General features: G+C 42.3%; 1 protein-coding gene across 4 annotated transcripts in view; it reads left to right on the top strand.

The window, feature by feature from the left end:
• The window catches only part of PLCL2 (phospholipase C like 2), a 108,953-nt gene that overhangs the window by 44,861 nt on the left and 36,954 nt on the right, over positions 1–27,138 (top strand). For 2 of the 4 annotated variants that reach the window (XR_010988988.1, XM_068152340.1), the window contains exons 3-4: positions 19,542–22,028; positions 26,283–26,486. Coding sequence is in view for 3 of the 4 variants with exons in the window: in XM_068152340.1 (XP_068008441.1) it covers positions 19,542–22,028; positions 26,283–26,486 (2,691 nt within the window). In the remaining variant the exon portion in view is untranslated. Of the gene's footprint in view, positions 1–19,541; positions 22,029–25,462; positions 26,117–26,282; positions 26,487–27,138 lie in introns of those variants that run through there. The other 2 variants (XM_068152342.1, XM_068152341.1) reach the window with 2 other exon arrangements.

Below are 27,138 nucleotides of genomic sequence, written 5' to 3'. Positions count from 1 at the left end.
CATCGTGTCCAACCCATCAACCAATCCAACACCACCTAAACAACTAACCCATGGCACCAAGCACCCCATCAAGTCCCCTCCTGAACACCTCCAATGATGGTGACTCCACCACCTCCCCAGGCAGCACATTCCAATGGGCAATCACTCTCTCTGTGAAGAACTTCTTCCTAACATTCAGCCTGAACCTCCCTTGGCATAGCCTGAGACTGTGTCCTCTTGTTGTGGTGCTGGCTGCCTGGGAGAAGAGACCGAGATCCGCCTGCCTACAGCCTCCCTTCAGGTAGTTGTAGAGAGCAATAAGGTCACCCTTGAGTCTCCTCTTCTCCAGGCTAAGCAACCCCAGCTCCCTCAGCCTCTCCTCACAGGGCTGTGTTCCAAGCCCCTCACCAACTTTGTTGCCCTTCTCTGGACTTGTTCCAGCAAGTCAACCTCCTTCCTAAACTGAGGAGCCCAGAACTGGACACAGTACTCGAGGTGTGGCCTAACCAGTGCAGTGTACAGGGGCAGAATGACCTCCCTGCTCCTGCTGGCCACACTGTTCCTGATCCAGGCCAGTTTGCCATTGGGTGCCTTGGCTGCTTGGGCACACTGCAGGCTCATGTTCAGCCTACCATCAACCAGCACCCCCAGGTCCCTCTCTGCCTGGCTGCTCTCCAGCCACTCTGACCCCAGCCTGTAGCTCTGCCTGGGGTTGTTGTGGCCAATGTGCAGAACCCGACACTTGGATGTGTTCAATCTCATGCCATTGGATTCTGCCCATCTGCCCAGCCTGTCAAGGTCCCTCTGCAGAGCTTCTCTACCCTTCAGCAGATCATCTCCTGCCCCCAGCTTGGTGTCATCCACAAACTTACTGATGATGGACTCAATGCCCTCATGCAGATCATCAATAAAGATGTTAAAGAGCACAGGGCCCAGCACTGATCCTTGGGGCACACCACTTGGCTTTGCAAGGTGTTAGAAAATGTGCTATTTTAGTCTGTGCATTAGTTAAACTATTCTGAGAGTTGTAGTTCCTTCAATTTATTTACTTTTTGAGTTATAGCAGTTGAATGCCTGCCTTTATTCTCAGAGTTCAAATGTATTAATACTAAAAGCATGTCTGTTTTTCAACTAGATTTATTGGTGTAGGTGACATGAGGGGAAGCTCTGTTTTTAGGGACTAGACAGATTCTAACAGCAGGCTTCTTTTGCAGCCATAATTTAGCTGCATAGAGGAGTAATAGCAGTAACCAAAAGACACACTGGCAGATGTAACTGTGTCCATTTTTGTACTTTTAAAGAAGCCTAGTCTAATTTAGACCTGCAATTTTCTTTAATGTCCACTGGGCAGGCACACTTTCAAATGTAATCTAAATATACTCTCCACTGCTTCCTGGTTACACAAAAGTGGTTACTGTGATTTATTTTCAGTCCTGATTAGCAGTATCAGAAAAGAAAACTTTTTTCTTTTACACAAATATTTCTGTGTTGGAAATCAATGCTTTGAAATCATTAAATACAAGCTGTTGAAGTCATAGAATCATAGAATTATTAGGGTTGGAAGGGACCTCAAGGATCATCTAGTTCCAGCCCTCCTGCAATGGGCAGGGACACCTCACACTAGGGCAGGTTGCTCATCCAGCCTGGCCTTCAAAACCTCCAGGGATGAGGCTTCTACCACCTCCCTGGGCAGCCTGTTCCAGTGTCTCACCACCCTCATGGGGAAGAACTTCTTCCTAACATCCAATCTGAATCTACTAATTTCTAGTTTTGTTCCATTTCCCCTAGTCCTATCATTAACTGACACCCTAAAAAGTCCCTCCCCAGCTTTCTTGTAGCCCCCTTTAGACACTGGAAGGCCACAATAAGGTCTCCTTGGAGCCTTCTCTTCTCCAGACTGAACAGCCCCAACTCTTTCAGTCTGTCCTCATAGCAGAGGAGCTTCAGCCCTCTAATCAGCCTCGTGGCCCTTCTCTGGACGTGCTCCAGCATGTCCTGGTCCTTCCTGTAACAGGGGCTCCAGAACTGGATGCAGTGCTCCAGGTGGGGTCTTACCAGAGCAGAGTAGGGAAATGTTAAAATTTGTTTGCAAATTTGTAAGTAAATGAATTGTAAGTAAATCGAAAATAAATAGTTGAATGTAGGGAGCTGAGAGAGTGAGAGGCTGAGTGCAGTGAAACAGGTCTAGATTCTGTGTCTCTGCAGCATTGAACAAGAAGAAACCTTCCCATGGAGTCATGTAATCACTGTGAAGGTTGCATTGTGGGTGGCTACAAGGTTGAGATAAAGAAATTTAACAGAGTTTCTCAAGTACTATCTAAACTTTTTTCCAGGCTTTTCTTGCCTACCAAAGGCATGGTCATTTTGTTTTTCCTTGCTGGTTGAAGCAGAGGTCTTTCAGGGTGGGACACAGACATGATTTCAAAGGACAGGCATATCTCTCTGTGCCGTGAGCAGAATCGGTGGAGGCCTTGGGTTTCAGAGTGAGCAAATGAATTCAATTTGAAGTAAATGGATGAGAAAACTGTTTTGCTTCTATGATTGGTTTCAATTTTGAGATGTAATTTCAGTTAATTTTTGTACTGTAGCGTGTGTCTTTGCGGATTTGTGATGTGCAGGGTGTTCAGAGAGCTGCACAGAGTGTGTTGAGTTATGGTACACCAACAGTCTAATGGAAGATCGATGTTATTTCCACAGCATGCCTTAAAGCACTGCTTTACTCTGGGAGTGACCAGACATGGGCACAGATTGCCCAGGAAAGCTGTGGAGTCTCCATCCTTGCAGCTATTCAAAAGCTGTCTGGACATGTTCCTAGGCAACCTGCTCCAGGTGGCCCAGCCTGAGCAGGGGCATTCGGATTAGATGGCCTCCTGAGGTCCATTTCAGCCTCAGTAACTTGTGTTTCTGTGACTAGTAACTGTCTTTTCCATCACAGAACACAATTAGAGTATTACCATATATTCATTATTGCCCATTCTAAGTGTTAAGTACAAGGAGCTCTGCCAATTAGAAAAGGATTATTTTTACCTGCTATATTATACTGAAGTTTGAGGTGCGTCCTGGATCCATAGCCCTCCTCCACATCTGGAAGTGTCATAAGATACTTAAAATCCTTGCATACTTTTTATTCTCCCAAGTCCTAGAATTCTAGTCTATATAGTGAATTTGATAAGTCTGTCAGCTGCTTGCTGAGGTGCTGCTGTTGAAAATGGGATTTCAGATTGTCTTCACTGTGTCTCTTCCAACCTTGGTGATTCTGTGTTTGCTTTTGACTCACATCCTTTAACCATTTGAAACAGTAGTAACTTACACTGATGCTTATTCACAGTCTTCTTCACAAGGTAAATGCTCAGAACAGGTCTCTTTAAAATAGGGAAAGTCTGGAGAAAATGGCTCTGCCTGGTAGCTTTTATTTATTTGATTGCAATTGTCAAGTGTGCAGATGCCCTATGAGGATTAGTTTGTCAAAGCTGTGAACGTTTCTGTCACTTTAAAATCTGAAGAGCGTGCACCTTATTGTTTGTTGGCTTAGGATCAAGAAATACTTCTATACTGTTTGATATTTGTAGTCTCTCATGTCTTTCTGTTACAGGCATCTTGTATTAAATATTTATAGGTCACTGTTCCTTTCTAAGTGCTTGTAACTGTTATGAATAATTAAACAACAGAGTTAAGGGGGGGAGGAAGGGCACCAGTGTAGCATTCAGAATGTGTATTCCCTATAATTGTTTGACAACTGTAAATTACATCTGAAAATCAACAAGGAAAACATATCAAAAATAGCAGTATGCTTTTACCAAAGAAAGAGACTTGGGTTCAGGTTTTCTCTGCCTGTGTGGTCACTGAGGGACGGCAACCTAATGAGTACTTTTTTACTTAACTCATAAGAATTGTCCTCCTTAGAAACAAACAGAGCATCGCTGTTTAATTGTTATTGCCTACTAAGTAACAAGAAGGGCAACAAAGTTGGTGAGGGGTTTGGAACACAAGCCCTGTGAGGAGAGGCTGAGGGAGCTGGGGTTGCTTAGCCTGGAGAAGAGGAGACTCAGGGGTGACCTTATTGCTCTCTACAACTGCCTGAAGGGAGGCTGTAGACAGGCAGAGGTAGGTCTCTTCTCCCAGGCAACCAGCACCAGAACAAGAGGACACAGTCTCAGGCTGCACCAGGGGAGGTTTAGGTTGGATCTTAGGAAGAAGTTCTATACAGAGAGAGTGATTGCCCATTGGAATGGGCTGCCTGGGGAGGTGGTGGAGTCACCATCATTGGAGGTGTTCAGGAGGAGACTTGATGGGGAGCTTGGTGCCATGGTTTAGTTGTTTAGGTGGTATTGGATTGGTTGATGGGTTGGATGCGATGATCTTGAAGGTCTCTTCCAACCTGGTCTGGTCTATTCTATTCTATTCTATTCTATTCTATTCTATTCTATTCTATTCTATTCTATTCTATTCTGTTTTGTAAGATAATCTTTGTGTAGCAAGAAGTAAGTCTAAAAAAGTTCCAGATCCTGAGTTATGCACATGGATTCTTCATGGCATTGAAGATCTAATATTGGTAAGGGTCACCCTTCTAATTGACCAGAAGTTACTTACCTCAAGCTGCAGAAGCAGGAAAAACTCAGCTTGTAAAGTTCCCTCCCTTTTTGCTGGAATTACCTCAGGAAGTTTACCAGTCCAGTTACTGTCAGTTGAGAAGCAGAACTGAAGACAATCACTGGAATGATGACATCGATCACTGGAATGATGACATCAATCACTGGAATGAATCAAACCAGTTGATAAGTGGCAAGCTGCAGGGCAGATGTAATGATAGTTTTTAGAATAATAATAATAATAATAATAATAATAATAATAAATGACCTACCTTGTCTTCCTCCTGAGTCTGAATGTTTTTCTTGGGCAAAACCACTTTCAGGCAATAATTTTTACTTAGGTATTGTTCCCAGAAAACAGGGAATAACAGGAAGGGATGCAAAAGGACCCCAGGAATTTTCCAAGATAGCAGATGACATTTTGATTGAAATGTAGAGAAAACACCTGAATTGGCTGTAGCAGGTGGAAACGAACGTTTCACCACATCAGTGGAAGCGAAATTGTGTGCTATAGTCACAGCCTTGTTCTGGCAGGTTGAGTGGGACTGTCTGTGTGGATGTGTGAAAAAGTCAGTCCTTTGAATTACATAACACATCTGTGGTCAATCTGCTGCTCATTTTGTGTGAGCAAAGGTTGTTTTGCCAGTCAAGGAAACATCAGGTTAGGCTACTGCACAGTAGAGGAGAGGCAGTTTACTGTGGCAATGCCAGCGACGAGCAGTGTGAGCAATAGAATAGAATAGAATTAACCAGGTTGGAAGAGACCTTCAAGATCATCACGTCCAACCTATCATCCAACACCACCCAACCAACTAAACTATGCAACCAAGCACCCTATCAAGTCTCCTCCTGAACACCTCCAGCGATGGTGACTCCACCACCTCCCCAGGCAGCCCATTCCAATGGGCAATCACTCTCTCTGTGTAAAACTTCCTCCTGACCTCCAGCCTGAACCTCCCCTGGTGCAGCCTGAGACTGTGTCCTCTTGTTCTGGTGCTGGCTGCCTAGGAGAACAGACCAACCTCTGCCTGTCTACAACCCCCCTTCAGGGCAGTGCAGGCCTAGAGCCTGACATGGTGGGAGGCCATGCTCAGCATAAGTGCAGAGCCAGCTAGCAGTGTGGCAAAACAGTGCTGTGCCTGCAGCATGTAACTAAAACAGGACACTGGTAGCTATAAACACAGAGAGTTATCTTGGGACACCAGGACACGCACCTGCATCAACAACCTCGTTGTGTCATTAGTAGTTGGACCAATAATCTATAACAGTGCGATGTGTGGTCACTCATAGGGAACCAATGAAGCCATGCCAACGAAGCTCTCTGAGTTTATATAAGTTGTAGAAGTTCCCTGGCTATGCACTTCTACCTTTCCTTTCCCTTCTTCTTCTTTGCTTTACTTTACTGTGCTATACTGGCACCATAGGCCTGCGGTACTGGAACAATAAAGGAACAACACTTGATCATCTTGGTCAGCTGTATCGACTCCAATCTCCATCCCGTTAGTTTACTGTACTGCTTTCAGACTATATTAGTCACTTAGAACAAACACAATTATTTTCAAATGCAGCAAAAAAATGTAATAGAATCAGTTCTATGAGTCTGTAATTTTTTTGGGCTACATTTGTGGCATTTAAAGCTATGAACCTTGGCTGCATTGAGGAAGAGTATCCTTTTTCATGTTGTCGGATTTGTTTTCTCAGTGTTTAAATTACATAACTGCAGTTGGAACAGGGAGTGTGCACCTGTGATTGCACCACACGATGCCTGCTACAAGCTTTGTCCTCTTGTCTCCCTTAGCTCTCTGTGACATGCAGAATGTGGGAATGTTGATATTCATAAAGTGAAACTTAATACAGTTGCTTGCAGAATGCTTTGGGCACTCCAACTCTCACTGAAAATAACTTTGCTCTTGGCACTGGAGATGTCCTTCAGTGTGACCCTCAAAATGTTTCCTTACTTGTCTTCTGCAATTCTACCATTGAAAATCATCCAACGGTGTGAAATGTACCATGTGCATACAAATGGGATCTTTGAGGTCACTGGTGATCTTTGAGGTCTTTTCCAACCTTCTTGATTCTGTGAAATACAAGCAACTGCAATTTTTAGTAATAAAAACTTAAGTTCTTCAGAAAATTTGCTAAGAAAGCTGCAGTTAGGTTTGTGAAGTGGTTCTCGAGGTTAACAATTGAGAGGTTGGCACATTGACAGTTCCCCCACCTTCAGGAAGGAAATGTTGGGGTTTTGCACCATTATCAATTTCTCCTAAGCCTTACTTAATTATACTTTGCTTATTTAGAAGTAATGTAGAAACAGCAGACTTTAAAACTTAGGACCAACACATTCTGGTTGCACAAATCTGCACAGAAAGTGCCTTGTGGGTCAGAATGGGTAGTGTCTGGGCCTGCTGGGTAGGGAAACTGTTCACCCTTCCCCCAGACAAAACCAAACCAACCTTTACGTCTGTGGGAAACTTAGGGAAGGCTTTGCCAATGTCAGTGCAAAAGGGTAGGGAGGCTTGGGCCAGCAATCCGGTACCTTGCTGATCCTCCTGTGGTCTTTCCTTTTGATGTGGAAGAGCAGCAGCACAGGGAGGGGGGAAGGAGCTTGCTGCAGAGCTTGTGCTGCATCTGAGATGACAAAAAGAAGTTGAAAACACAGTTACTGTGTTATCTTTCTAAGTCACCCACATGCTGTATTTTTCCTTCAAACTGTGAAGCCTGACAGCTGTGTTACGGAAGTTTCTTGTTTCGCCAATTCAGTCAAATTGTTGTTTATGCCTGAAACAAGAAATGGAGAAATTCTGTGCTTTCCACCAGTGGAACTGACTTGCAGCTATGAATACTTACAGAAAAATATTCTGAGATTCAGCTTCAGGATGATTGCTGTTGTAATCTGCATATTAGTCTTGTGCCCTGTGAGGAGAGGCTGAGAGCCCTGGGGCTGTTTAGTCTGGAGAAGAGAAGACTGAGAGGGGATTTAATCAATGTTTCTAAATATCTGAGGGCTGGTGGTCAGGAGGGAGGGGACAGGCTCTGCTCAGTGGCACCCTGGGATAGCACAAGGGGCAACGGAGAGAAACTACAGCACAGAAGGTTCCACCTCAACATGAGGAGGAACTTCTTCACTGTGAAGATCACAGAGCACTGGAACAGGCTGCCCAGAGAGGTTGTGGAATCTCCTCTGGAGACTTTCCAGACCCATCTGGATGCCTTCCTGTGTGACCTGTGCTAGATTCTATGGTCCTGCTCTGGCAGGGGGTTGAAGGAGTCAGTAGAAAACAGTAGTCAAAGGCAGAGTGAGAGTCTTCTTTGGAAGGGGGCTGGCTGTCAAGAGGGAGGGGACAGGCTCTGCTCAGTTGCACCTTGTGATAGGACAAGGGGCAATGGATATTAACTACAGCACAGAAGGTTCCACCTCAACATGAGGAGGAACTTCTTCCCTGTGAGGGTCACAGAGCACTGGAACAGGCTGCCCAGAGAGGTTGTGAAGTCTCTTTCTCTGGAGACTTTCAAGACCCATCTGTGAGTGCATTAGATTCTATGGTCCTGCTCCGGCAGGGGGGTTGGACTTGATCTCTGGAGGTCCCTTGCAACCCCTAACATCCTGTGATAGGTTTTGGTTAAAATGCTCATGCAAGTGTATCTTAGCTATAACATTAAAGTATTTAAAACATTATTGAAGAAGGGAACATGCTGACATTAAACAGTTGTGCATGTAAATGCATGGAAAGCATCTTGCTGGCTTTAAGGACAACAGGAGAGTCCTGAGCCATACTGAAACCTTTTTGAGCCAACTTCTTTGAATCCTCCAGGACCTTCACTTGCAGTGTCAGCTTTGTCATTATCAGTTATTGTTCAAGCTATTATTCCTTTTTCTGGTGGCTGGGGAAAAAAAAAGTACTTGTAATACACCTCAGCTTCTCTGTAGTAGTTCAAATGGTCTGTTTGTCATAGAACATGATAGTACATGAGAGATTAGGAGTCTGAAACACTTTCTACTTACTCACCTAAGGCTACTACACTTTTCAGGCTTTTAACAACTTTCTGTCAATGCAGTTTTGCTCAGTGTAGGACTGAACTGTACATAGTAACTGCTGGCTCTCAGAAATCATTGTTATGTATACAAACTTTGTTAAAACATTGCTGCTTTGGATCTGCGTAATGGGTTAACAGCCTACTTCCCTCCAACACAGAAGGGAAGGTAACACAGAAAAAAAACCCAAACAAGCCATCAAAAAACTCTGGTTTTGAGATAAAGAGCTTTAATGAGGAAAATGAGATGATACAATGCACAATTACTTTAGCCTGTTTGCAGGAATAGCACAGCAAAATGTAGAAGCACCAGCAGAAGCCAAGGAACTAAACCCCCTCCTCGCCAGTCCCATGCCAACCCCAGCAGAAGAAATACACCAACATCCCAAACGTGGAAACCAAATAGCAGCAACCAGAACAAGAAGCTTCTCATGTTGCAGTCTGAACTTCAAGCCCCATAATATTTTGCTCCAGCCAGCACTTTCATTTTGAAGCTGGCATGATGGCAGCGTGGGATTGAATATCAGCAGCAGACTGAACTCAATCCATGACAATCTGAAATATACATGTTTTGCTTTTACCAGGTTTGTGAAAGCTGGATTCCTCTTTTGCTCCATTGGAAATGCTGCCCAGAACCCTGAATTGTAATCATCTCAATAAAATAAAGAACTTAGGATATTCATGCCAAGCAGAATTCAGGCTTTGGCACTCCTAGTGCTCACAGCAGTCTAGGTAGTTTCCTGAGATGCTTCTTACTTATTTTCTTTTGAGATTAAAATCTTTTATTTTCTTCATTCCTCTGCTTTCTTTTCCTTCTTTCCCCATTTGTTGTCAATTACCTCTTGAAACCAATGCCCCTTTTATTTTAATATCATAAATATGCAGATGTAATTACCTGGGAATGAATGCCTCAGTCTTGTTCCAATGTAATTTTTGCTCTTGTATTGTAATGTTTTTCAGGTACAATATTACCAAGTTATTATGTGTATTGCTTTAGAAACATAACTGTGCTTCTGTACATAACAGTAGTTGCTCTTAGAAGGGAGCTATACTTGGCAGCAGGGAAAAGTAGAATGTAGAAACCTTAGTTACTACAGACTCCTTAAAATTTAAGTCAAAATCAAACATAGTACAAGTAGTTAGAACTCCTTTATTTTCACCAGAGTAAGCAATATCAGATTGTTTACTTTCTTTTGAAGCAAACATGAAATGGATTTATTTGTGCTGAGTTAATGGCGTGAGATAGCACTGTGATTTAATGGGCTGCTTTTGAAAAGCTGGTTAGGTGATCCTCGAGATCAGGCATGCCTTTGGCTGTTAAAAACGTGGCCCTGAGATTAGGTGGCTAAACTGTTTTGGTGCATCAGCCTGTGTTTTGGTTTAAACTAAGGCTCAGAATTAAAACTTCAAAGCACCTGCCTAAAACTAGGAACTCCAGGAGCGCTCCACGTAATCTCCATTCTTTCACTTACCTGAGGAACATCGTCAAAGTGACATTGCATTTCTTTTCTAGTTCTCCTTGTAAAACTTACCCATATGAGTTAAAAGCACCAACAGTGAGGAATATAATAGTTACTGTTTTGAGACGTGAAATGTATTCATGCTGCTTCAGTGAGTTACGGCATTGGAGTTACTCTTGCCTTGCTCAACTTGCATCAGCTTTAAGACATTAGTCTTACCTTGCTCAACTTGCATCAGCTTTAAGAGGTTAGTCTTACCTTGCTCAGTTTGCATCAGCTGTAAGAGCTGAGTGAGAGGGAGCAAGTGACAGCATTCTTATGGATGTCTCGGGCATCTGAATGGAAGACATGTCTACCTTGTAGAGTGGTTCACAGAAGGCTCCCCTGTGAGTAGGAGAATCTAAGGATCCTTGAGACAGCAACATTACAAAAAACATAGTAAAAGAAAAGGTTTCTTTGCCCTTTGTAAACTGATCAAATGGGTAATTAAGGTCTTCTTTAAGAAGTCTTACATAGAAAGCCTTAGTCTAGGCTTTATTTGCAAAAGTCATACCCTGTTTCCCTGGTTATTGCAGTCACAGTTTTTAACTGAGTTAAATTGCCTGCTCTAAAAGCAGCAAGGAGAGCATAGGCGACTGTCTCTCTGCTCCTTCTCATAGGTGGTGTAGTAGTGATCTCTCTTATATAAAATACTTCTACATTTTCTTTGTCCTGTTCTCTTGAAGTTAGGCAGAACAAAATGAGCCAAAGGAGCCCTGAGAACATCAGTTCTGTGATTTTATGGTGTTGATAGTACTTTCTAATACCTCACCCTTACCTTTAGTATGTGTTTATGAAATTGTTGGTGTACATTCTGTGAGATGGACCAAGATAAGGGATTTTGTTTTCCCTAATGACATGAAGTTTGCTTGTCAGGTCGTGTGGGATCTGATTCCAACACAACAGTTTCAGCCGCACTGGGTTTGAATTGAATTAATTTCTTTACACAAGTAAGCAATTCTGTTTGTTCTTCTCATTTTTAATCAAGACCCTGTTTCTAGTAGCTATTTTGACCAGCTCTGATCCTTACCTGATCACATGGCAAATGGTTTCATGTTGATAAAACTGAGAAAATTAATTCAGCAGACAGATTTTTTCATTTCCTGAGGCAAGGAGGTAAATTAACTTACTGTGTGTGAGGTGCTAGTGCAGGCCTGAGGAGTTGGGGTGGGAAGAAGGGAGATGCAGCTGGGGCAGGAGGAGGAGGAAGAGACAGGACAGAAAATTAGTATTTCAAAGAGGGAATTGGTTTAGCTGTACCATAAATTGTGCAATTGACTGATCTGAAGTGATACAGATGATTTTTGTTTTAATACTCAACTACAACTCGCTCTGTGTCAGTACTCCTTTAATAATAGTAGTAAAAAAAGAAAAAGGGGGCAAAAAATGTGTTACTTGTGCAGATGTTTTATTTTTCTTTCCTCCTAATGGCTATTTATAACATTGTGTGACTAGGGCTGGCTGGGGCCAGCCCACCACACACTGGAAAAACAAGCTGCTCTTAAAAAGTTTTCTGCAGGTATGCCGTGAATACCACTTCGGGAAAACACTTAAATGCTGCACTCACACGCAGTGATTCACCAGGAGTGGGAGGCCCTGTGTTTTCCAAATCGCTGATGTTTTGTCTCTCCCCAAATGTTTTGTTATTTCAACCGAAGACTCTTTACTTTGTCTCCAATACAACTGCTAAGTGCTGTGTGGGGTTAAACTGCTACAGCTCCATTCAGAAAATGCTGGGCAGGATGTGATTTAATCGGTGCTGCTTCTGCAGCCTTTGAGCTTGTCAGCCCAGCTGCTAATTAACTGGAGAGTTTTTCCTTATTTATGTTTTTTTCACACGCTCTGCAAGCTTTGGACAGCTGTGTTAAAGCGTTATCAAGTGAATTCGGGTCACTGTGTTAGTGAGGATATTCTTGCAATGGCAATTTAAAAGTTACTGGCTGGGAAGAACATAGATACTTGACTGGAGCAGAGAGGCTGTGTGGTGGCTGTCAGCAGATTGCTCTGCTGCCTGGTTGATTCCTAGAGAATTAGGCTGAGAGAGAGTGAAGCAAGGACATAGCTCCTGCTTTCAAGGACATAGTTCCTAATGGTGAAATGCCTTTCCTGTCCCACATTCTTTCCCTCTCCCTTTCCCCCTGATCCCCACAGGATCACAGGATGTTAGGGGTTGGAAGGGACCTATGGAAATCGAGTCCAACCCCCCCTGCCGGAGCAGGACCATAGAATCTAATGCACTCAGATGGGTCTTGAAAGTCTCCAGAGAAAGAGACTCCACAACCTCTCTGGGCAGCCTGTTCCAGTGCTCTGTGACCCTCACAGGGAAGAAGTTCCTCCTCATGTTGAGGTGGAACCTTCTGTGCTGTAGTTAATATCCATTGCCCCTTGTCCTATCACAAGGTGCAACTGAGCAGAGCCTGTCCCCTCCCTCTTGACAGCCAGCCCCCTTCCAAAGAAGACTCTCACTCTGCCTGTGACTACTGTTTTCTACTGACTCCTTCACATGAAAACTTGCTTAGCTTCTTGTATAACGCTTACTGGGTATTGTGCTTTGGAATGAGCTGGCAGTTGTACATAGGCAACCTGTACACAATAAGGAATTCCTTTTTTGTGTGTGTGTTTGCAGAAACAAATGGTCCTGTTTGCAACTGCCATCTCTCTGAAAGATAGTTTTATAAAGAATACCCTGGCTATTTTTGCAGTGAAAATATTTATCAAGACAAGGATGAGATGATGCCAGTATTGTATTTGTCACGCATCACTGATATCTCTGCTGCTTTTCTGTCTGTAAACCCACAAGTGAACCCTTGGCAAAGGACAAATTGCTGAAATGACAATATTTTTACTAAAATGCTTTTAGAAACAGAATATTTTAAAGTGCTACCTTAAATAGCTGTGGGAGATTTATTTTTCCCCCTTTGAATAGATCTAAGCATATACAGACATCCCCGACTGCTTCCTTAAGTGTAAAGAAAATCTGTACAATTCAGGGGCTTTGCTTTGCAGGATTCTGAGGGGGAAAAATTGTTTTGGAATCTTAATTAAATAAACAAAGCATCCATTTTCATTTTTTCTTTAACCACTTCCTGAAACAGGCTTATGTTACACCTCATGCTCTTAAGCTAGGTGATTTTGCAATTGCTGATGAATTGTGTTTGATGAAGACAGCAGTTTTCCTACTCAAATTGGCTCCTTGAGCATCACACGTGCCTCAAAAGCAAGTCATCAATAAGTGGTATTGTGTCAGAAGAGCAGTTCACTCTATGTGCATCATGAAGATCATTAGGGAGTCTTGTTCTTGTGATGAAGTAGCAAATTGTATTGTACCTCTGGGCTACAGATGTACATGAAATTACTTCTAAACCAGCTTTAATGCTATATGACATGAAACAGTGTGATTCATGGCCTTGTGTTCTCACCAATTCACCAGTAATTGTTCAGTGTACTGCCACAACACAATAGTACACAGAATTAACCAGGTTGGAAAAGACCTTTCAGATCATCAAGTGCAACCTGTCACCTAACACCATCTAATCAACTAAACCATGGCAGTAAGTGCCCCATCCAGTCTCTTTTTAAACACCTTCAGTGATGGTGACTCCACCACCTCCTTGGGCAGCACATTCCAATAGCCAGTCACTCTTTCTATGAGGAACTTCTTCCTAACATCCAGCCTAAACCTCCCCTGGCACAGCTTGAGGCTGTGTCCTCTTGTTCTGTTGGTGGTTGCCTGGGACAAGAGACCAACCTCCACCTGGCTACAACCTCCCTTCAGGTAGTTGTAGACAGCAATAAGGTCTCCTCTGAGCCTCCTCTTCTCCAGGCTAGCAGCATTGACCCTTACATTCAGAAACATGGCACTTAATTCACAGCTTACAAGCAAGAAAACAAATAAACATAAAAGTAAATCCAAAGCTCTTGAGGCATTCTGTGTGATAGGAGTCTTGTTACTACACATGTGCAGATGTTGCTTTCTTTACTAGGTGGAATGGCTCACCATCCAACTTGTTTCTAAGCCTGTTTGGGATAACTAAGCAGGCATTCTTGGGACTGCAGGTGCTGTAGACTCTGTGCCCCCACACAGTCTGCAAGGTGTGTGAGTTTCTTCACATACTGTCAAAGCTCAGCCACATACAATCAAAAGTCTGCAGTGAGGTGCTGGGGCTGGAGGGAGGTGTTTTATGCTCTTTATTTGTATAGTTGCTTGATTGACACTCATTGAGTGATTGATCTCTAGATTTCTGCATGCAGATCTTCAGACATGCAGCTCTTCATGTGCTAGCCACATGCTCTTAAACCTAGGATGGAGCTGACATCCACACTGCTGCTGAACCTCTGATACATAAATGTGAATGGAAGTTTTGCATGGTTAGAGCACAAGCACAAAGCAGCAGGACCTATCACCTAGGGAGATGAGTATTCCTCTGAGAAGGTGAAGTTCATCATTCAGTTCTGGGCTGCATGGACTGTTTGTATGTTCTGCATTGAAGGTCACTGAGTGAAATGTTTCTGGAATAATGACATCAGGCACTTTCACTTCCCAGACAAGTGCTCTAAAAATTGTCACTCTGCCACTTCCTCTTGTTCATGCTGTTTTTGTCTTTGTAAAGTCCTCTGTCCCAAAATGAGTGGGCTAAATGTTGCGGTGGGTTGAAAATTTCCCCCCAACACAGAATTTGCCAGCCCAGCTCAGTTGGAAGCAAATGAAAGCTGTATTGACAAGCAAAACTACAACCTACAAATGAAATGAGTATGTACAAAATATACAGGATTTACAATATTTACAGGTATTTACAATTAATAAACAGCACAAGGAGCCCCCTGGTCAAAGACCAGGGGAACCTACTACCTATCTTTGAGATCATCGAGTCCAACCTATCATCCCACACTATCTAATCAACTAAACCATGGCACCAAGCACCCCATCCAGTCTCTTCCTAAACACCTCCAGTGATGGTGACTCCACCATCTACTTGGGCAGCCCATTCCAGTGGCCAGTCACTCTTTGTATGAAGAGCTTCTTCCTCACATCCAGCCTAAACCTCCCCTGGCACAGCTTGAGACTGTGTCCTCTTGTTCTGGTGCTGGTTGCCTGAGAGAAGAGACCAACCCCTACCTGACTACAACCACCCTTCAGGAAGTTGTAGACAGCAATAAGGTCTCCTCTGAGCCTCCTCTTCTCCAGGCTAAGCAAGCCCAGCTCCCTCAGCCTCTCCTCACAGGGCTGTGCTCCAAACCCCTCTCCCAGCTTTGTTGCCCTTCTCTGGACACATTCCAGCAACTCAACATCTTTCCTAACCTGTTTTGTAGAAAGTTCTAGCTTAGTCTCTTAGTCACATAACCATTTCTCTGTCTGTACCATGAGACTAATAAATAAAAAGTTATCATGGATATACTGTTCCCTGTTTGTTCCTTTAAGGTGTTTTCTCCAGCAGTGTCTGTCTCTTAAGTGAGGTAGATGTCAGCTGGGATCATTTCTGGTTTTTGAACTGCTACATACTTTACTCCTGGATAAGATGAACTATTTCTCTTGTCACCTGTAATGGTTCTTAGCAAAGTTTCACAACAGTTTTGTTTACTTTGCTGGTCTCTTCCACAAAACATCTTGCAGGTGACCTTGGATGTGGCCCACATAGTTTTAGGAAATTCATTCATGAGGTGGTCATTCTGGTTTCAATTGTAAATTCTTATGAAGAAGAAGCAGTCTTCAAGGGAAGTCCTGAGTTGTGATGTTACAGCCTGAAGGCTGACATGGTCTTCAATGTGTGAGAGATCCTGCTGTGGAAAGAATTATGCATCTGCATTGTAGAGCCGGTCTCATTTCAAGCATCTTGAACAGCATCTTGAACAGCATCTTGAACACACTGTCTCCTGAATGCTCAGTGCTCACTCCTGTATTTGTTTTATTTACACATTCTTCTGATGAGCCAACTTTTTTGATTCAAGACAGACTTAAGGCCATTAGGGACCTGACCCAGTTCATGAATGCCACCCCTCTTTTGGGGTGAAATACTCCACATGATATCACAGAATACATCTGCCTCTTTCTCCATGCCAGGCAATATGTCTGGGATTCACAACCCTGTTTCATAGAGTTTGTGCACAAGCTATGTGCACATGTTCTCAGATTATGAGTGAGATTTTTTCTTTCCTTTTTCTCTTCAGACAGGTGGGTAATTCAGACAGGCAGATAATTCTGGCCTATGTCTTCAGGAAAATATCCTTTAAGTTCTTCTGTTGATCTAGATTGATTGTGACTGTCATGTCAGGATGGGGACTATAGAGGCAGTCTGGTAGCTCAGGATCATTGATCTCTGGATGAAGGTTATTCTGGAGCTCAGAGCACGGAAGTGTTTCACAATTTGTCTTTGCAGTCATCACATTCAGAAAGTGATGTCTACTGCCAGAAGGGCTTTCTATGAATAAGCTAAGTGGTAAGATTGCTTTACCCTGCAGAAATGCAGGATACGGTCAAACTGCCTTCAAGTTCATCTGGTAGGTGAGCAAAATAATCTTGCAGGTGGTAGATTGAACTGCTCCTCTGATCTGCATGTGTAAACTCCAGCCTCTAAGCAATGAGTTAGGAATGGTGTTGGCTTGAGGTGGACCTATTTACATCAGATGGCATCAAGTAATTTTGTCTTTTGCCATTCAGTGTTATGGATCAGACACAATCCTAATCATAAAGAAAGGCATAGACCTTCCTTCTCTTTAGTTGATACCAATCCGGACCTGGCAAGGTAATACCTCTAGGCCTTTGTGTTTCTAGCATCAGGAGGTTATCTATCAGATGTGTCTCCCTCAACAAATCAAGAAATATATTCACTTCCTGGATCTGTGAGTGAGAAATCTGGAGCACTGAGGAGTTTCAACACACTTCATTCTGAGCCCTTAAATACTGCTCAGTAATTTCAGGGCTTATTTCTGTGGGGCTGCCCCTTGCCACTTTCTCAGGTTAGGAGCTGTAAATATGTAGCCAGGCAGAAAGCTGGGCTCAAAATGGAACAAAAATATTTGTAAGCAAAAATAACTCAAAAAAAAAAAAAAAGTAATTTTCTTTTTAATTAAGCAAATTTTCTTTTGTTTGAAAGCAGACCTTATGCCCAAACTATATGTGATGCAATTCCACCAGTCATTGGTATCCACTGCAGGTGTTTGATGGGGAGGTAGAAATTGAACAGTCCTCTGCAGGGTTGTTCACTTTTACTGGTCTCTTGAGCACCTGCATGAAGCAGATTCTGCTGTCATTAAAGGTGCAAGAATTGTATGGCTGATTAATTTTCTCCAACACAAGAACAGCAAATATTAAGTCTGCTTACTTTACTAGCAATTGTTTGCAGGGAAAGGCTTTTTGAATGCTTATAAATGAAATTACGAACCAGAACACTGCATTTCTAATATAATGAAATGAAACATACAGCACATATGCCCTGAACTGGAAATGCAGTCTGTAATGGATGGGTTTTACTTGAACATCTGTTCAGCATAGTAATCATTAAAAAATTTCTTTTCCTCTCCTTTCTGCCATACAAGCACTGCTGATTTGCACTGGAACATACTTCAAATGGAAAGCTATTAGAGGGAACAGGAACATTCTTTTTATACAAAGCAGGAAAAGTAATTTTTAAAGCTGTACCCAGAGTATAGGAAGAACACTTCTAAATAGGGTTTGTGACCTAAAAAGATTATTTCATGGAAATATAATTTCAGACTAAAAGCCTATCAAGACACATACAGTGCTTTTAGGAACAAAAAAACCCCACAACGTTGTTTTCCATATCAGAAAATGAAGATAATGGAAGCACACAGGTTTTCTTAAATTCAGTTCTTTCTCATGAAATTGATTGTAATTGAGTCATCTGTTAGTGATTTATTCATACTAGATTGAATTAATACCAACAGCAAACAGAGGCAGCTAAATGGCAGCCCCTTTCCCCCCACCCCAGTAAACCAAGACCTCTAGGTTGCTGCAGTAAGAGCAGAAGTGAATCACTTTTGCTTCCCTTCCTGACCAGGTCTTGCTTTTTCCATTCAAGTTCTTTCTAATGATATGCAGCTTCTTTGAAACCAGTTAACCTTTAATCCTCTCAGACAGTTCCTTCCTGACTCATTTGCATTTTCTGAAACTCAGAACTTGCAGTGAATTACATTGGCTCCAGTTCAGGTGCTTTTGTGTTTCGTTGTAGCTTCTGAAGACTAACACTAACAGCCACTGTTTTCCTAGTGCAGGGGTGGAATGTCTGTGCCCTGAGCACTCTGGGAAGAAGCTGAAAGGGTGCGGTAGTAAGTGCTGATAATATCTTGTACCTGTAGAATTAGGACCAAATCTAACAGATTTTATGTAGTTAATTGTGTATTAATGCTTCTTTGGTGTTCATGAGGACCTTGTCAGCAAGGTATTAAAGCACTGTATTCTGTACTGACAAAGTTCATCTGTGTCTGTAGGACTGTAGAAGGACTCAGAGGAAAGCTTACTTCCTACAACTTTGGCTGAGGGTTTCAGTATCACAGAATCACAGAAACATTCAGGTTGGAAAAGACCCTCAGGATCACCAAGTCCAACCCAGAACCCTACTCTACAAGATTCACCTCTAAACCATATCCCCAAGCACCACATCCAAACCACCTTTAAATACATCCAGGCTTGGTGACTCAGCCACCTCCCCAGGCAGCACATTCCAATCCCTGACCACTTGTTGTGAAAAATTTTTTTTCCTAATGTCCAGTCTAAACCTACCCAGTCGTAGCTTGAGGCCATTCCCTCTTCTTTTGTCACTAATTCCCTGTGAGAAGAGACCAGCATCAGCTTCTCCACAACCTCCTTTCAGGTAGATGTAGACAGCAACAAGGTCTCCCCTCAGCCTCCTCTTTTTCACACCAACCAGCCCCAGCCCCTTCAGTCGATCTTCATCAGATTTATTCTCCAGGCCCTTCCCAGCTTCCTTGCCCTCCTCTGCACTGGCTCCAGCACCTCCACATCTCTCTTATATTGAGATGCCCAAAACTGAATACAATACTCAAGGTGTGGTCTCATGAGAGCTGAGTACAAAGGGACAATCACCTCCCTGCTCCTGCTGCACACAGCACTTCTAATACAAGCCAGGATACTCTGTATGTAGGTTATTGCTGACAATACAAAATACATTTACACAAGATTATTATTTCCTTAGCATTTAAAACTTGCTTTGTTTAATTATAATTAAATAGGAGCCTGGAACATAATGTACATTAAGGCAGGAACAAATATTAAGCCATTGTTTGTATTTTTGTTTATGATGATTGCAGTAAGAATGTCCTTCTTTGTGATCATTGCACAGATGCTAGATAGCTCTAAACTACTTGATGAACTTTCACCTTTAAATTAAAGCCTGTTTCAATGTTGCACAAAACTGTACTAATCAATGTCTTTTTTTCCCTCCCCTGCCCCTCTTTTTTTGACCAGGATGGTACGAAACAGAAGCGAGAACGGAAGAAGACTGTGTCGTTCAGCAGCATGCCAACTGAGAAGAAGATCAGCAGTGCGAGTGACTGTATCAATGCCATGGTTGAAGGCTCTGAGCTCAAGAAGATTCGTTCCAACTCCAGGGTGTATCACCGATACTTCCTTCTAGATGCAGATATGCAGTCTCTCCGCTGGGAGCCTTCAAAGAAGGATTCTGAGAAAGCAAAGATTGATATTAAATCAATCAAAGAAGTGAGAACAGGGAAAAACACAGATATTTTTCGCAGCAATGGAATATATGACCAGATCTCAGAAGACTGTGCGTTTTCAATTATATATGGAGAAAACTATGAGTCACTAGATCTTGTTGCTAACTCAGCAGACATTGCAAACGTTTGGGTTACTGGCTTAAGATACCTGATTTCTTATGGCAAACATACTCTAGACATGATAGAAAGCACCCAAGACAATATGCGGACTTCATGGCTTTCCCAAATGTTCAGTGAATCTGATGTAGAAAATTCAGGACATATACCCCTGTGTAATGCTGTGCAGTTTATAAAGGACTTAAATCCCGGATTAAAAACTAACAAAATTGAACTGAAGTTCAAGGAGTTACATAGATCCAAGGAAAAAACTGATACCGAAGTGACAAAAGAGGAGTTTATCGAAGTGTTTCATGAGCTTTGTACCCGACCTGAAATCTATTTCTTGTTGGTTCAGTTCTCAAGCAATAAAGAGTTCCTAGACACCAAGGACCTCATGATGTTTTTAGAAGCAGAACAGGGTATGGCACACGTCACGGACGAAATAAGCCTCGGCATTATTCAGAAATACGAGCCAGCCAAAGAGGGCCAGGAGAAGGGCTGCCTTTCTATAGACGGGTTCACAAACTACCTTACGTCACCGGACTGCCACATATTTGATCCGGAGCACAAGAAGGTTTGTCAAGATATGAAACAGCCTTTGTCTCATTATTTTATAAACTCATCCCATAACACATACTTGATAGAGGATCAGTTTCGCGGGCCTTCGGACATCACCGGTTACATCCGCGCCCTCAAGATGGGCTGCCGCAGCGTGGAGCTGGACGTGTGGGACGGGCCGGATAACGAGCCGGTGATTTACACAGGGCACACGATGACCTCGCAGATCGTCTTCCGCAGCGTGATTGACATCATTAACAAGTATGCGTTTTTTGCTTCGGAGTACCCTCTCATTCTGTGCTTAGAAAACCATTGCTCTATTAAGCAGCAGAAAGTGATGGTGCAACACATGAAGAAAATTTTGGGGGACAAACTGCATACGCAGTCTCCGAACGTTGAAGAGTCTTATCTTCCATCCCCGGAATCACTGAAAGGGAAAATACTAATTAAAGCAAAGAAGCTTTCCTCTAATTGCTCTGGTCTAGAGGGGGACGTTACAGATGAAGATGAAGGAGCAGAAATGTCACAGAGGGTGGGGAAAGAGGGCCTAGAACAGCAAAACTCGATGACAGGGAAACGATTTCAGCTCTGCAAAGAGCTCTCTGAGTTGGTAAGCATATGTAAATCTGTTCAGTTCAAAGAATTTCAAGTTTCCTTTCAGCTCCAGAAGTACTGGGAAGTGTGCTCGTTCAACGAAGTGCTCGCGAGCAAATATGCCAATGAAAACCCAGGAGACTTTGTGAACTACAACAAACGGTTCCTTGCGAGAGTTTTCCCCAGTCCTATGAGGATTGATTCCAGTAACATGAATCCCCAGGACTTTTGGAAGTGTGGCTGTCAGATCGTAGCAATGAACTTCCAAACACCTGGCTTGATGATGGATCTTAACATTGGTTGGTTTCGACAAAATGGAAACTGTGGCTATGTCCTTCGTCCTGCTATCATGAGAGAGGAAGTGTCCTTCTTCAGTGCAAACACAAAAGACACTGTGCCTGGAGTGTCACCTCAGCTGCTTCACATTAAAATAATTAGCGGGCAAAATTTTCCTAAGCCCAAAGGGTCTGGTGCCAAAGGTGACGTGGTGGATCCTTATGTCTATGTTGAAATACATGGAATCCCCGCTGACTGTGCAGAGCAAAGGACGAAAACTATGCATCAGAATGGAGATAATCCCATTTTTGATGAAAGCTTTGAATTCCAAATCAATTTGCCAGAACTGGCAATGGTGCGTTTCGTAGTCCTGGATGATGACTACATTGGGGATGAGTTTATCGGGCAGTACACTATTCCCTTCGAGTGTCTACAGACTGGCTATCGGCACGTTCCTCTGCAGTCTTTAACTGGTGAAATGTTAGCACATGCTTCCTTGTTTGTGCACGTGGCCATTACTAATCGGAGGGGTGGTGGGAAACCTCATAAGCGGGGCCTCTCTGTGAGGAAGGGCAAGAAATCGAGGGAATATGCTTCTTTGAGAACGTTATGGATTAAAACGGTAGACGAAGTGTTCAAGAATGCTCTCCAGCCCATTCGAGACGCCACGGATTTGAGAGAAAATATGCAGGTACAGTTTCTACAATGAGTTTACTGCTTCTTGTGTGGTGGTTTTGTGTCATGATGTACATGGCATATATGTTTTTAAGGGTCTTGTTGCAGTTTGAAGTTACGCTGTTGGAGTCTTAGTGCTGAGCAGCCTTGAATGCATGTTGCGTCACAGCGGGCTTTGAGGTGAAGCTGTGTGGTGGGTTGAAATTGCCCCCCAACAAATTGGAGATTTGCCCCCAGAATAAATCATCAGAGTAGCTCAGAAGGTTTGGAAGCAGAATGAAGCTATATTTACATAGCAATTAAAAATCTAGCACTATAAAATGCAGTGGATATGTGCAAAATGTATATACACATATTTACAATTTAGAAATAACACAAGGACTCCCTTCGATTGTTTCCAGACCCCTCTGGACAGTCCAGGGGGCTGCTCACTACCTCCCCTCTCCCTCTCCCCCTCCTTCCATTTCCCAGTATCTCACAGACACATTCTACACCAGTGGAAGGTCAAGGAAAGATATAAGGGAGCAATGCAAAAGCAGAAATCAGAGAGAAGCAGTGAAAAGAGAGAGAAATTTTTTCACAGCTACCTTTTTTCCTCATTAGCAAACCAATGGAGTTACATAGACATACCAATATTTTTTGTTTGTAACCAATTGCCAATTTTAGTTACTTTTTACTCTCTGATGTCAAGAAAGTTCCTATTCTCCTTTATAGTTAGGATACTAAGCTAAGGATCTTGGCTTTAAACTATCACATACTGTGCTCATCTTTTGTTCAATGTGAACTGGAAACATAATTCCAGTGTCAGAACTCAAGCGCGTTGGCTCATCTGGCCTTTGAAAGGAAGTTAGGTAGACACTAGAGGAAATCATAGCAGCTGGTAGAAGAAGGAGGCTTTACTCCTCATTGGAAAACTTCTTGCATGTGAAAGGATGTTTAGCTCACTGAGGTTTTGTGGGGATTGTTTTTTGTTCTCAAACAGAAGGCAATACTTTCAGAAAGGCTGTTTGCTTTCCATGGTTGTTCTTAGCAACAATATCTTAGAAATAGATGGAATTTGCAATAAGGTATTAGAATGGATCCTCTAGAAGGAATTACCTCACCTTTAAGGTCATGTACAGAAAACATGTAGTATTTCAGAAAAAAGTATAGGCTGAGTTGCTTGTTTTTAGGGAAGCCACAGAGATCTCACTGAAACTATGTGTAGTTTGGAGATCTCAATAAAGGTTCTGGGCAATTAAACCCTTTTAGACATAGATTAAAGTGAGTTGTAAAGTTGTGTTTTATTTAGGAAAGCTTTTAACTATCTGTAAGCTTCTGATGGAATACAAGCAAGGATCAATATAAGCATTGTGATTTCAAATGAAGTGTGCTCAGGTGGCCAAGAAGGCCAGTGGCATCCTGGCCTGTATCAGGAACAATGTGACCAGCAGGAGCAGGGAGGTCATTCTGCCCCTGTACTCAGCGCTGGTTAGGCCACACCTTAAGTCCTGTGTCCAGTTCTGGGCCCCTCGGTTCAGGAAAGATGTTGAGTTGCTGGAATGTGTCCAGAGAAGGGCAACAAAGCTGGGGAGGGGTTTGGAGCACAGCCCTGTGAGGAGAGGCTGAGGGAGCTGGGCTTGCTTAGCCTGGAGAAGAGGAGGCTCAGGGGAGACCTTATTGCTGTCTAAAATTACCTGAAGGAAAGTTGTAGCCAGGTGGGGGTTGGTCTCTTCTCCCAGGCAACCTGTGACGGAACAAGAGGGCACAGTCTCAAGCTGTGCCAGGAGAGGTTTGAGCTGGATGTTAGTAAGAAATTCTGCCCAGAAAGAGAGATTTGCCATTGGAATGTGCTGCCCAGGGAGGTGGTGGAGTCACCATCACTGGAAGTGTTTAAAAAGAGACTGGATGAGACACTTAGAGCCATGGTTTAGTTGATTAGGTGGTGTTGGGTGAGGACTTGTGGATCTCGAAGGTCTTTTCCAACCTGGTTAATTTTTTTATTCTGTTAAAGCCTCTTACTTTTTCCTGTTAACATCACATGAATGATTAAACTGCTTAACTTAGCCTGTAGTTAACCTGTTGAAGACTAGAATTCTGTCATGTAAAGGATACTGTACTTTAAGACACCTTTCCAGGCAGAGGTGGACCTGTGGTTTGAGGAAAGAGTGAAAACACACACGTTTTGTAGCTACTTTGCATGCTTTACAAGCTGCAATGTTTTCCAGAGCTGGTACAATTGAAAACAGGCTCTGCAGCATGGTTTCTTTGAACGTGAGATATCAAAAGGTATTTTAATGTCCTTGATTCTATCAGTTTGAAAGTCGTGCCATCAACTAAATTAATCATTATCTCTCAAAACCCTATCAAGAAGATATTTTTGGCGCATGAGGAAATACTAGTTTTGCATAGCTTTGCTGACATTATATGGTGTGTGCTATTTAAACTCTGCTTGACTAAGGCTTTATAGCTAATAAAAGTAAACAAACCACTCAAATACTAGATTTATGTTGGAGAATGGGAGATTTGTTTGATTTCTGTATTGCTGAAATTTCATGTTACAAAAGTTGTGATGTGTTGTATTATACAGAAATAATGCCCCTACAAACCAGATTATAGAGAGCAAACCAGATTATAGAGAGTGGTTTAAAAAGAAACAAACCAACCAACAAAAAAAGATGGAAGTGAGTTTAATGGTTTCTCTAAATCCATGTACGAACAGCTAGCCTTTTTTCTTCCTTGTTAGGTACTGCATTACCATGATAAAAGCTGATGTCATAACTTGCTAAATACTGATCACTGGCAAAAGTGTAACAGGAGTGATGTTGCATGTTTAAATTGACTGACAGTGTGGGGAATAATCTCTGGATTTAGGGTTGGAACTCCAGAGAGGAGAGCTAAAGCCATAGTTCTGTCCTGCCTGCCATTAGTTGATGTATACACTCCCTGGCTCCTTGTTAACCTCTTTGTAAAACGATTGTTCATACTAGCTTACCTACTGTGTTTGTCTCAAACAGAATCTGTTTGAATGGACCTCTCAGTGCCTTTCATTGTGTCATTAAGGTGTAGTCCAGTTAATTACAGTAGTTTGTGTTTCCTGAACGTTTTCTAGATGCTGCTAAACATTTGCTTCAAGTATGCTGTGACTGTTGTAGGTGTGATTTAGTGTTCACATCATTTTGCATGAATGTGCCAGATGTACATGATTTGAAGTCTACTTGGGCTATTTTGTCTCATAAAGGGACAGCAAAATAGTTCATATAAGATCCCTATTTGCATTTAGGTTGGCATTATGCCATTCTAAGGAATTTGCCCATGAATGAGGCTTACCATGCCAGCAAAGATGGAAAGTGTTTTTGAGTAAAAATGAAAATCTGTGTCAAATACCCTGCTTGGGTAAGAAGTGAGAGAAAGGAGCACTGAGCACATTTGTAACTTAAACACATTTGTTTTCGTTTTTGTTTCCTACAGGAACACAAACTCCAGACCTGCTCACTGATCACCAGCTCCCACTTGGTACAAAGTTCCTAAATTCTTTACAGGGCTGAGAATATTCCCATCATGGAATTTCAGTGGCTGCTTGGAGTCACATTGCATGTCTAATGCTGGAAATTGTCTTCAAATTTCAATGTATGGTTTTATATTCTACCATATTGAACATAAAATACAACTACAGCAAATTTTAGGGCAAGGTACAAAATTGTTATTCACATTGAAATCACCTCAGAGTGATTCTGTGATAGGAATGACATCAGTAGTGGAGTGCTGGGTTTGTGAATCACACCAAATGGGAGCCAGCAGATCCACAGCACGTCTGGACTGTAGTTCAGGTATGTTTACAGTTACAAATGGGCTGAATTCCTCCTTTCCCTTCACTTCACTTTGCCTGTTTGGGACATTCAGCACCTAATACTTTGTTTCTCTTACTGACATTTCAAAAATCAGTTTGAAATGGCTTAGACTTTTAAAAAATGTATAACCAATATGGGTCAGGATTCATTGATATGTGTGTGGTTAAATTTGGAAGTGATAGAGAGCAGACATCCTCGTCCTAAATTGATTTCCTGTGGCAGGTATCAGATTGCTCACACTTTTTACCATGTTTTGGTTAAAATAGGTGTCTAATATTGGTTGTTTTGGAAAACTGGGAGTTCTTCAGGAAAAAGCTGTGGAAACCTCACCTTGTAGCTCAGCTGTAACAGTGAAGTGCTGTGTTTTTGTTTTCCTGAAAGAGTGAGCCATTAAAATTCATGTTTAACTGTAAAGGAAACTCTTTCTTTCCTTTTTACAGAACGCAGTAGTTTCATTCAAAGAATTATGTGGCCTCTCTCCTGTAGCAAACCTTATGCAGTGCATCTTGGCAGTGTCTATGCGCTTGGTTGGGCCCGATAATACACCCTTGGTAGTACTGAATCTCAACGATCAGTATCCGACTATGGAGCTCCAAGGCATTGTTCCAGAGGTCTTGAAAAAGATCGTAACGGCGTATGACATGGTGAGTAGTCCTTTGTGGTTATTTTATGTGCTAGCTGAAACACTGCCTTTTTAGAATACCTTTTTTTCTTAAATAAGATACCATGTCTCTTTTGAAAGGCTGTTTTAATCTGTGGCTTCCTATTTCATGCTTCATTGCATGTGCTTGAAAGTCATTCCCATGAATGCACAGCAACTTGATAGCGTTTTCATATCAAGTGAAACAGAGAGGTTAATAGACTGCATGCAAAACCAAAGTGTACACTTCAGAAGGCAAAGTGGTTATAATCAAGAGGATTTAACATGAAGAGGATGTATTAATTTACCTGTATTTATAAACCTCTTCCATTAATTTGTTGCTTACATTTTCCAGTTTATGGACTTTGATTTCTTTTGGATTTGACTCAATGTAGAATGAAGAAAAAAAAAAGGTTGGAAACTGCTTTTAGGAATTGTAGTGCTTATGAAGCACCTTGAAGTCTTGAATTCTACAGGTGCTTTTTCATTTTCCTTTGCTCTGTCTTTCTTATAAATCTCATTGGATTAGGTATTTTTACCTCTCTAAGCAGCTGTAATGTTACCTTCAGCCCCTTATCCTTCAGTAAATATGTAAATTGTATCTTTAGAGACTGGAAATTAAACAGGAAGGAAGGAAGAACTAATACACCGGGAAA

This window comes from Melanerpes formicivorus, unplaced genomic scaffold (assembly GCF_026170545.1).
Source record: "Melanerpes formicivorus ecotype bairdi unplaced genomic scaffold, bMelFor1.0.p_v2 SCAF_23, whole genome shotgun sequence".
Classification (NCBI taxonomy): Eukaryota; Metazoa; Chordata; class Aves; order Piciformes; family Picidae; genus Melanerpes; species Melanerpes formicivorus.
This window is presented reverse-complemented; position numbering and strand designations above follow the sequence as displayed.